Consider the following 12,361-nt stretch of genomic DNA (forward strand, 5'->3'; position numbering starts at 1 on the left):
TAGTGGTTTAAATTTCCATTTAGCGGGCTTTGAGGGTGGGGCAACCGCCCTTGACATCCCACCTTAATTAAGTATACTAAATTTCTGTTATTGAGTTATTATAAACAAACTAAATTTTGCGTAAATCCCCCATCTAGCTCCGAGATCTGACGTGTTTGAAAAAAGGGTAAGGGAAGGGTCCGCCCTTTAAAGTTTGGATGGTAGATCTTGTTCATTTCCTTGATTTTGGTAGTGGATTTGAGTGGGTGATTCATACACTACTCCAAAAAACCACATTTGAGCTACATTTCGCTATGGTCGGTACATACGTGTGGTTCAGGGGGAGTTTATGAGATGAGTCGTCTCTGAAACACTTAACCATAAAATAGATATTAGATTTGAACCCCTTTTTGCCATAACCCACAAATATGTCCAGTTGGAGTGTTTATAGGGTGGGGCGGCCACCCATGCACTTAGCCCTGAAAAAATGCCAGGATCGTGCTTCACTGTTAAATTCCTTTCGATTGAGCCGGAATTGCAGTTGGTCTCAAAATTGGATATCCAATTCGTTATCTAATCTCATAGCAAACTTGTCCGGTTTGAAGATAGTTTACGGGGCGGTCCCTGAAATAATATCAGCATCGTGGTAAAACAAGATTTTGTTTGAGCCCCGTAATGTCAAGAATTTTGAAGGGGCGATCAAGATATTCAGGGCTAGGGGTCGTTCAGATCCAAATTAATTATTTTTTTTGTATTGGTTATCCACATTCATAATCATATTTTAAAACTACCATTTGGGATAACAAATTTTTAAGTTCCGCAGGTTCTCCTGTGTCTATCCCAATTTGAAGGTAAAAAGTTTACTCTACTACCAAAGACCTTGTATTGCTGCCCTATATTGTCCTGATCGACCGATCATGTATTATTATACCCACCACCGACGGATGGGGGTATATTCATTTTGTCATTCCGTTTGCAACACATCGAAATATTCATTTCCGACCCTATAAAGTATATATATTCTTGATCAGCGTAAAAATCTAAGACGATCTGGACATGTCTGTCCGTCTGTCTGTTGAAATCACGCTACAGTCTTCAAAAATAAAGATACTGAGCTGAAACTTTGCACAGATTCTTTTTCTGTTTATAAGCAGGTTAAGTTCGAAGATGGGCTATATCGGACTATATCTTGATTTAGCCCCCATATAGACCGATCCGCCGATTTAGGGTCTTAGGCCCATAAAAGCCACATTTATTATCCGATTTTGTTGAAATTCGGGACAGTGGGTTGTGTTAGGCCCATCGACATCCTCTGTGAATTTGGCCCAGATCGGTCCAGATTTGGATATAGCTGCCATATAGACCGATATTCCGATTTAGGGTTTTAGGCCCATAAAAACCACATTTATTATCCGATTTTACTGAAATTTGGGGCAGTGGGTTGTGTTAGGCCCTTCAAAATCCTTCATCAATTTGGCTCAAATCGTTCAAGATTTGGATATAGCTGCCATATAGACCGATCCTCCGATTTAGGGTCTTAGGCCCATAAAAGTCACATTTACTATCCGATTTTGCTGAAATTTGGGACAGTGAGTTGTCTTAGGCCCTTTGACATCTTTCGTCAATATGGCTCAGATCGGTTCAGATTTGGATATAGCTGCCATATAAACCGATCCCCCGATTTAGGGTCTTAGACCCATAAAAGCCACATTTATTATCCGATTTTGCTGAAATTCGGGACAGCAAGTTGTCTTAGGCCCTTCGACATCTTTCGTCAATATGGCTCAGATAGGTCCAGATTTGGATATAGCTGCTATATAGACCGATCTCTCGGTTTTAGGTTTTGGGGCCATAAAAAGTGCATTTATTGTTCGATGTTTCCGAAATTTGGGACAAAGAGTTAAGTTAAGCCCCTCCCCATATTTCTGCAATTTGGTCTAGATCGATCAAGATTTGCATATAGCTGCCATAAAAATCGATCTCTCGATTTAAAGTCTTGGCCACATAAAAGGCGCATTTTTAATCCGATTGCACTGAAATTTGACACACTGGCTAATGTTATGCTTTTCGACTTCCATGTCGTATATAGTTAAGATCGGTTTATTTTTAGATATAACTACTAAAAAGGCCAATATTTTGTTATATACAATTGAACAATAACTTTTACTTATTAGTATCTGGTCCAAATCGGAACATATATTAATGTAGCTGCTATGGGGCATAAGGTATGAATTTTGCACCGGATTTTGAGGAAAGGTGGTTTACATATATATCCGAGGGGGTGGGTATCCAAAGTTCGGCCCGGCCGAACTTAACGCCTTTTTACTTGTTTCTCTTGGTTTTGTTGCTCGTTGAGCGCTAATATTTCTCCATTTAGGACGCTTAAACACCGTTTATAAGCTTCTAGTGCCTATTTGTAATTATTTCGAAGTGTATTTTGTCTATAGGAGTCTCATCCTTTTCTGGAAAATGATCCCTGCAATCTAAATATGCTTTCTTTATTTGATCCCAAATATAATTGAGTTCTACCCGCTTAATTTCTAACGAATTCAAATTATTATCCGGCTTTGCCGCAGAGTAAACAAACTCAAAATCTAATAAATCATTTACACTGTTTACAAATTTTTCGTGCAAAATTTCATCCATTTTGTAATGGGCTTATATATGCTTTTTAAATAAGGTCAAAAAAACTTTAAAACCTAGAAAAAATCTACAACAAAATGTACTTAAAAATTTGGTTATTTGTAGAAATCAGATTTATTTCTAAAAAACCTGGTGCGAAAAAAATGTGTTTTGATGATGGGTGATGAAAACTTTACAAAAAATATGATAAATGTTTTGTCTGGGTCACTAGAAATGAAAACGAATCTAAAAATTTTTAATGATATCGATTATGTTCAACAGCAGGAAAACGGGTCAAAAAAAATTGTTCTTCCAAGTTCCAATGAACTAGCAATTTAATTCTGATCGAATCAAAGTTGCTTTGAAACGCTGTTTATTTAAAAATTCCAATATTTCCCTAAATGACATACAAAGCTGTACTGCACAAACAACTACAACCTTATAGGTCATTATCCGCTCAAATTTGTGCAATGCAATTTTATAAATTTGTTAGGTCTGTGCAATTAATTCACAAAAAAACAACATCAATTGCACAAACAACTAGAATCCTTTCTCGATCGTTATCCGCTTAAAATTGTGTAATAGTTTGAAGTTTTTTTTTTCATTTACAAAGTTGGGTCAACCAAATTTATCTTTTTTTGATGTACCAAAATTTTCGAAACACCGAACCGTTTATGATTTATTCACACGAAAGAAAATTGACCTTTTGAACGATTGGAAGGCATTTCCTTTTAGGTAAAAAAAAATCAAAATATTTTCTCTTTTTAGTAAAGTTGGGTTCTTTTGCAAAATTACACGGGTGTTCGTCGGAAAATTAAAGTTAGAATGTTAAGTGAAATTCGATTGAAAAAGGATAAATTAAAAATTTGCTCCAAAAAACGGGTCCAATTAAAAGTTTTCCACAAATCAATGCACAATAAAAACAAGTAAAAGCGTGCTATGTTCGGCCGGGCCGAATCTTATATACCCTCCACCATGGATCGCATTTGTCAAGTTCTTTTCCCGGCATCTCTTCTTAGGCAAAAAAGGATATAAGAAAAGAGTTGCTCTGCTATTAAAACGATATCAAGATATGGTCCGGTTCGGACCACAATTAAATTATATGTTGGAGACCTGTGTAAAATTTCAGCGAATTCGTATAAGAATTGAGCCCATTGGGGCTCACGAAATAAAATAGAGAGAACGATTTATATGGGATCTGTATCGGGCTATAGACCTATTCAGACCATAATAAACACGTTTGTTGATGGTCATGAGAGAATCCGTCGTACAAAATTTCAGGCTAATCGGATAATAATTGCGACCTCTAGAGGCTCAAGAAGTCAAGATCCCAGATCGGTTTATATGGCAGCTATATCAGGTTATGAACTGATTTGAACCTTATTTGACACAGTTGTTGAAAGTAAAAATAAAATACGTCATGCAAAATTTCAGCCAAATCGGATAGGAATTGCGACCTCTAGAAGCTCAAGAGGTCAAATCCCCAGATCTGTTTATATGACAGCTATATCAGGTTATGAACCGATTTCAACCACACTTGGCACAGTTGTTGAATATCATAACGAAATACCTCGTGCAAAAATTCATTCAAATCGGATAAGAATTGTGCCCTGTAGAGGCTCAAGAAGTCAAGACCCAAGATCGGTTTATATGGCAGCTATATCAGGTTATAGACCGATTTGAACCATACTTGGCGCAGTTGTTGGATATCATAACAAAACACGTCGTGCGAAATTCCATTCCAATCAGATAAGAATTGCGCCCTCTAGAGGCTCAAGAAGTTAAGACCCAAGATCGGTTTATATGGCAGCTATATCAGGTTATAGACCGATTTGAACCATACTTGGCGCAGTTGTTGGATATCATAACAAAACACGTCGTGCAAAATTTCATTCCAATCGGATAAGAATTGCGCACTCTAGAGGCTCAAGAAGTCAAGACCCAAGATCGGTTTATATGGCAGCTATATCAGGTTATGGATCGATTTGAACTATACATGGCACAGTTGTTGGATATCATAGCAAAACACGTCGTGCAAAATTTCATTCCAATCGGATAAGAATTGTGCAGTCTAGAGGCTCAAGAAGTCAAGACCCAAGATCGGTTTATATGGCAGCTTTATCAAAACATGGGCCGATATGGCCCATTCACAATACCAACCGACCTACACTAATAAGAAGTATTTGTGCAAAATTTCAAGCGGCTAGCTTTACTCCTTCGGAAGTTAGCGTGCTTTCGACAGACAGACGGACGGACATGGCTAGATCGACATAAAATGTCACGACGATCAAGAATATATATACTTTATGGGGTCTCAGACGAATATTTCGAGTAGTTACAAACAGAATGAAGAGATTAGTATACCCCCCATCTTATGGTGGAGGGTATAACAATACTTAAGTACGCTGGGAAAATTTTATAAAAGTTTCCTTTTGAAAAGGTTATGTATTGCGTAATACCCAAACGCAATTTAATAAAAACCAATGTAGTGGTACTCATTTTGAAGATTTATGTGTGTGTGTTGTGTTGTTTGCGCGCCTTTTTGCTGAGTCTAATTTTAATCTTCTTTTTTTGTAGTTTTGTGGATCGTTGTTTTTGGGTTTTTGTGTTAAGTGTCTTTCTAGAATTCTGTAGCTATGAAAATGACCGTTGTAGCGGTTGTTTTGATTGGTCAAGGTCCAAACGTACAGTTTCTTAAAAGTTTTTGTTGTATTTTTAGTTTGCGCGACCGTACCGAATTGATAAATTAAGAAAAAACCGAAAGAATTATAAAATATTAATATTGGGTTAAATTTCACAAATTTGTCGTGCAACTACTGATTTTTTTCGCCTTTTAATTTGATTTTGCGTTTCAAATGCTTTATTTAGCAATTTTGTAAGAAAAATTTGAAGTTGGGAACCACAACTTTGAGATAGTCAGTAATGACACCAGTTTTGAGATAAAGCGAAGAATAATACTGGCAAACAGATGCTACTTTGGACTAAGTAAGCAGTTTAGAAACAAGACCACCTCTTAACAGACGAAGACCACACTTTACAAGACACTGATACTACCCGTGCTGTTATATGGTTCTGAAGCATGGGTACTTGTGAAAGCAGTTGAGGCAGTGCTTGGAGTATTTGAGAGAGAGATTCTTCGTAAAATATATGGACCAGTTTGCGTTAACGGAGAATATAGGCGACGTATGAACCACGAGCTGTATGAGCTGTATGACGAGGATAGCATAGTTACACGCATCAAAATACAACGGCTGCGTTGGATAGGTCATGTTGTCAGAATGGATGAAGAAGCTCCAGCAAAGAAGTCTTTTGAAGGCAAACACGGTGGTACACGCAAACCGGAAAGACCAAAAGCCCGATGGAAAGATCAAGTTGTGGGAGACACCTCGAAACTTGGTGTCAGAGATTTTAGAATGAGCGCAGAAGATCGAGGCGCTTGGAACGCTATTCTACGTTCGGCTAGTGGAACAAATATTCTGTCATAGTCAATTAAAATAAAGTAAGTACCGTTATGTACAGTGAATAGTGTGCATACATGATCATACGTCTGCACATGGGTACACACGGCTTTATGTTCAAACGTACTTTGAACAACAGACATTCTTTTTGTGGCAAATTACACTTCTTCCGTACTACACATGATTTTGTGCATCTGTTGGAAGTTGCATTGAAATTTAAAAAGTTAGTTTTAATAAGCCTTCCGTTCTGGTCTATTTAGGACCTTAAGCCCATAAGAGGCGCATTTATAGCTGATCTTCACTGAAACTTGGAACAGTTGCACCATATATGTATAGCTGCTGCCATATATGTATACCTATCAACCGATGTAGGATCTTAATCCAATAAAAGGCGCATTTATTATCCGATTTCTTTGCAATTTGGAACAGTGAGTTGTAAAAGGTCCCCAATATCTAAACCGAATATGGTCAAAACCTTCTCATATTTAGATATAGTATATGCTATATAGACCAATGTTATTATTTAGGGTTTTAAAATCTCGAAAGCACGCTAACATTCGAAGGAATAAAGCTAGGCGCTTGAAATTTTTCACGAATGCTTCCTATTAGTCTAGGTCGGTTGGAATTGTAAATGGGCTTTATCGGTCCATGTTTTGATGTAGCTGCCATATAAATGGATTTCGAATTCTTCAGCTTCTAGAAGGCGCCATTTTTATCCGATTTGGCTGAAGTTTGCCAAGTATGGTTTGAAACGGTCTATAATCTGATATGCCTTTCGTATAAACCGGTCTCCCGATTATAAAAGGTGATTTTTTAGCTATTATCTTTTTGGCTAACAGCTCATAATCGTTCCGTGTTTTGTTTCATTGTCAAACATCTTACAAACGATTAACGCTTGCAAATTATTTAACTTTATTATCAAAATGCGTGCTCTGTTAAGAAAATTCATCCCTCGCTTCTTCCATTTTTGGCTCTATGGGTACGTAAATAAGCAGAATTATCAGTTTTGGAGTGAAGATCAGCCAGAAGCACTGCAAGAGCTACCAATGCATCCAGAACAAGTAAAAGCGTGCTAAGTTCGGCCGGGCCGAATCTTATATACCCTCCACCATGGATCACATTTGTCGAGTTCTTTTCCGGGCATTTCTTCTTTGGGAAAAAAGGATATAAGAAAAGATTTCCTCTGCTATTAGAGCGATATCAAGATATGGTCCGGTTTGGACCACAATTAGATTATATGTTGGAGGCCTGTGTAAAATGTCAGCCAATTCGAATAAGAATTGCGCTCTTTGGGGGCTCAAGAAGTAAATTAGAGAGATCGATTTATATGGGAGCTGTATCGGGCTATAGACCGATTCAGACCATAATAAACACGTATGTTGATGGTCATGAGAGAATCCGTCGTACAAAATTTCAGGCAAATCAGATAATAATTGCGACCTCTAGAGGCTCAAGAAGTCAAGATCCCAGATCGGTTTATATGACAGCTATATCAGGTTATGAACCGATTTGAACCATACTTGGCACAGTTGTTGGATATCATAACAAAACACGTCGTGCCAAAATTCATTCAAATCGGATAAGAATTGCGCCCTCTGGAGGCTCAAGAAGTCAAGACCCAAGATCGGTTTATATGGCAGCTATATCAGGTTATGGACCGATTTGAACCATACTTGGCACAATTATTGGATATAATAACAAAACACGTCGTGCAAAATTTCATCCCAATCGGATAAGAATTGCGCACTCTAGAGGCTCAAGAAGTCAAGACCCAAGATCGGTTTATATGGCAGCTATATCAAAACATGGACCGATATGGCCCATTTACAATACCAACCGACCTACACTAATAAGAAGTATTTGTGCAAAATTTCAAGCAGCTAGCTTTACTCCTTCGGAAGTTAGCGTGCTTTCGACAGACAGACGGACGGACATGGCTAGATCGACATAAAATGTCACGACGATCAAGAATATATATACTTTATGGGGTCTCAGACGAATATTTCGAGTAGTTACAAACAGAATGACGAAATTAGTATACCCCCCATCTTATGGTGGAGGGTATAAAAAGGCACAGTTTGGTGCGGATTATGGGCTGGCGGCATCATTGGACCGTACTTCTTCAAAGACTATACGAATCGTAATGTAACTGTGAGTGGTGAGCGCTACCGTGATATTGTATCCAACTTTTTTTTGCCCAAAATGCAAGAGCTTGAGTTGCATGACATGTGGTTTCAACAAGACGGTGCCATATGTCACACAGCACGCGTAATAATGGACTTATTGAGAGGCGAGTTCCGTGAACATTTTATTTCATGTTCGAGACCGGTCAATTGGTCGCCTAAATCGTTTGATTTAACGCCTTTATACTATTTTTGGTGGGGCTATGTTAAAGCTCATGTCTATACAGACAAGCCCTCTTCAATTGACTCATTGGAAGACAACATTGAAGCATTTATTCAATGTTGTGGAAAGAGTATGCCAAAAGTATGGAGGCCACCGTAGCACAGAGGTTGGCATGTCCGCCTATGACGCTGAACGCCTGGGTTCGAATCCTGGCGAGACCATCAGGAAAAAATTTCAGCGATGGTTTTCCTCTCCTAGTGCTGGCAACATTTGTGAGGTTCTCTGCCATGTAAAACTTCTCTCCAAAGAGGCTATAAAAAGGAGGCCTCTTATCATTAAGTTTAAACTTGAATCGGACTGCACTTATTGATAGGTGAGAAGTTTGCCCCTGTTCCTTAGGGGAATATCCATGGGCAAAATTTGTATTTTGTATGCCAAAATTGGACTTAGCGGATGGACCATTTGAGGCGCAGTCACGGTCAACATATGCATGAAATAATCTTCAAACATTAAATTATATGGACCGTACTATCCATTCAAATAAATATTTTATGGAATTTTCATAATTCTATGTGTTTTTTTATCTTTCCAATAGCTCTTAAAAATCACCCTTTACTTTTTGAGCATCTAGAGGAAGCAATTATTATACGATTTGGATGCAATTTTGGATGATTTTTTTGGTTTAACCGTCAACAACTAAATCGGCTTCTCAACTGATATAGCTCCCATATAAACCGATTTCGGAACTTGAAATCCAAAGAAATTGACATATGGTGGAGGGTATATAAGATTCGGCCCGGTCGAACTTAGAACACTTCTACTTGTTATTGTTTTCATTTTTCGCCCTTGGCATCGCTCATAAAGAAAAAGCTAAGTCATCGATCTAATTACAAAATAATTGATGTACATATAAAAATAACATTTATAAAATATGAAGCTAAAGCTGATGAAACTGTAAAATTGTTTAGTTTATTTCATGTCGTTGGTGTAATATTTGAAAAATATTTGTAAATATGAGGCTCTTTCTTCAAATTTATTTAATTGTATTTTTGATTATGCCTTATTTGGAGGGTGCGAAAAAGGTAAGCTCGTAATTGTTTTTTTTTGTAGTTAATAATTTTGGGTTGCCCAAAAAGTAATTGCGGATTTTTCATATAGTCGGCGTTGACAAATTTTTTCACAGCTTGTGACTCTGTAATTGCATTCTTTCTTCTGTCAGCTGTTACTTTTAGCTTGCTTTAGAAAAAAAGTGTAAACAAGTAAAAAGGCGTTAAGTTCGGCCGGGCCGAACTTTGGATACCCACCACCTCGTATATATATGTGAACCACCTTTCCTCAAAATCCGGTGCAAAATTCATACCTTATGCCCCATAGCAGCTATGTTCCGATTTGGACCAGATACTAATAAGTAAAAGTTATTGTTCAATTGTATATAACAAAATATTGGTCTTTTTAGCAGTTATATCTAAAAATAAACCGATCTGAACTATATACCACACGAATGTCGAAGAGCATAACATAAGTCAGCGTGTCAAATTTCTGTGCAATCGGATTAAAAATGCGCCTTTTATGGGGCCAAGACTTTAAATCGAGAGATCGGTTTATATGGCAGCTGTATCCAAATCTGGACCGATCTGAGACAAATTGACGGAGGATGTTGAAGGGCCTAATACAACTCACTGTCCCAAATTTTCTCAAAATCGGATAATAAAAGTGGCTTTTATGGGCCTAAGACCCTAAATTGGAGAATCGGTCTATATGGCAGCTATATCCAAATCTGAACCGATCTGAGCCATATTGACGGACGATGTTGAAGGGCCTAACACAACTCACTGTCCCAAATTTTAAGCAAAATCGGATAATAAATGTAGCTTTTATTGGTCTATGACCCTTAATCGGAGGATCGGTCTATATGGGGGCCAGAGATGGTCCGTAAGACGATTTTTTAGTTTTCCGACTGTCAAAAAGTAGTAAAAGTCGAAAACGTCGTATACTTGTATAAAACGTAGAAAAAGTCGCAAACGTCATGAACCTTAATAACTCAGTGTAAAAGTTTGATTTTTAACAAATATTATTGTCACTTATTTGTTGTATATAGAAGAGTTTATATGTAAAAAAAATTCGCAATAAAAGAAATATTAAGTTTTTTTTTTAATTTTTGCATTTACATTTTTCACACAATAAATTGGAAATATACGCAAATTTCAAGTCAATTTGTAAAGTAACGTTTAAGGATTTTTTTTGTGAAGCAAAAATCAATAAATTATTATTTTTCATCAATTATATTTAGAAATTGCAATTATTTTGTATCCTTTTGCAAAATTATTTGCTTCTCCCGTTTTAATTTGCTTTTTGAAAGCTGTTGTAAACGACATATGTTAAAAATGCATGACATCTGAGGAAGTGTCAAGTGAAACGGTACATGTAGTGTTAATACTTATGCCAAAATTTTTAGTTAATCAGATCAAAAATTCGACATGTTTTCGTTCGAATTTTTTTTTCTGTCAGAAACCTAGTTTTTTGGCTAGGTTTACGACGTTTTCGACGTATGTAATATACGTCGGAAATGTATGTCATATACGTCACTGTTTCTGACAGGCCATCTCTGATGGGGGCTATATCAAGATATAGTCCGATATAGCCCATCTTCGAACTTAACCTGCTTATGGATAAAAAAAGAACCTGTGCAAAATTTTAGCTCAATATCTCTATGTTTGAAGACTGTAGCGTGATTTCAACAGACAGACGGACGGACATGTCTAGATCGTCTTAGATTTTTACGCTGATCAAGAATATATATACTTTATAGGGTCGTAAATGGATATTTCGATGTGTTGCAAACGGAATGACAAAATGAATATACCCCCATCCGTCGGTGGTGGGTATAAAAAAGTATATTTGATTAAAGTTCATTCTAAGTTTAATTAAAAATGCATTTACTTTCTTTTAAAAAATCCGCAATTACTTTTTGGGCAACCCAATAAAATAATTATATGTTTCTTTTTTATTTCAGAAACCTCGTAATGTTTATATTTTGGAAACCAAATACGATGTGAATAAAGAGTATGTGAAACGTCTGGAGGTCAATATCAGCGATAACAAAACATCCATAAGCATTTTGTTTGAAACCAAACAAGTCTTTAATGAATTATGGGCCTCACTAGCGATTTCCTCTTGGCAAAAACAGACGAACATTTTTCGTCCCATAATCACCTACGATATAGAGTTGTGCGATACTTTGGCCCGCATTAAATCTTCAAATATTCATATGTTAAATACTTGGGTAATGAATTTTTTGAAGTATGGAAATTTGTCCAGCACATGTCCTTTTGAGAAGGTAAAAAACGATTTAAAAAAGTTGAAATAAAAAAAAAATCTGAAAGACATTTTAAAAAAATTTTAAAAATTTTAAAATAAAATTTGTTAACAAAGTATTAAAAAAAATGTATAAAATATAATTTTTTTTTAATACATATTGGTTAAATAACCTTTATTTTCTATAATTCAAGAATCTTTACTATTTTGAAAATTGGAAAATCGAGAAGGATAGCATACCCGCTTTTGCTCCTAACGGCAAATTTCGCACTTATGTCAAGTTTTACAAAAAAATGGCTGATAATTCCAAAGAAATGATTGGCAATACAGAAATGACCATTGAACTAAAATAGTATCTATATCATTTATATTTTTGTAAATATGTATTCGAATGTCTTATTTGTATAAATGTTGACAACGATGTTTGCGGTATCTGTATGAACAATTTTATTTTAATTAAAAACAAGTAAAAGCGTGCGTAAAAGTTCGGCCGAATCTTATATACCCTCCACCATGGATCGCATTTGTCGAGTTCTTTGCGCGGTATCTCCTTTTAGGTAAACAAAAAAATAATGCGTAAGAACTGGTTTGCTATTGGAGCTATATCAAGTAATAATCCGAATCGGTCCATAAATGAATTG

General features: G+C 36.5%; 1 protein-coding gene across 1 annotated transcript; it reads left to right on the forward strand.

The window, feature by feature from the left end:
* The first annotated feature begins 9,398 nt into the window (after positions 1–9,398).
* LOC131994311 (uncharacterized) lies at positions 9,399–12,073 on the forward strand. Its single transcript, XM_059361060.1, has 3 exons — positions 9,399–9,487; positions 11,419–11,742; positions 11,915–12,073. The coding sequence occupies exons 1-3, from the start codon at positions 9,419–9,421 to the stop codon at positions 12,071–12,073; spliced, it is 552 nt and encodes a 183-aa protein (XP_059217043.1). The 5' UTR covers positions 9,399–9,418.
* Positions 12,074–12,361: the final 288 nt, after the last annotated feature.

Source organism: Stomoxys calcitrans, chromosome 1 (assembly GCF_963082655.1).
Source record: "Stomoxys calcitrans chromosome 1, idStoCalc2.1, whole genome shotgun sequence".
NCBI lineage: Eukaryota > Metazoa > Arthropoda > Insecta > Diptera > Muscidae > Stomoxys > Stomoxys calcitrans.

What these genes read in the sequence shown, in the direction of transcription:
- LOC131994311 (XM_059361060.1), top strand. Translation starts at nt 9,419, where the DNA reads ATGAGGCTCTTTCTTCAAATTTATTTAATTGTATTTTTGATTATGCCT. An exon ending in ATTTGGAGGGTGCGAAAAAG is followed by an intron (nt 9,488 to 11,418) that starts GTAAGCTCGTAA and finishes TTTTTATTTCAG; the next exon opens with AAACCTCGTAATGTTTATAT. An exon ending in GCACATGTCCTTTTGAGAAG is followed by an intron (nt 11,743 to 11,914) that starts GTAAAAAACGAT and finishes CTATAATTCAAG; the next exon opens with AATCTTTACTATTTTGAAAA.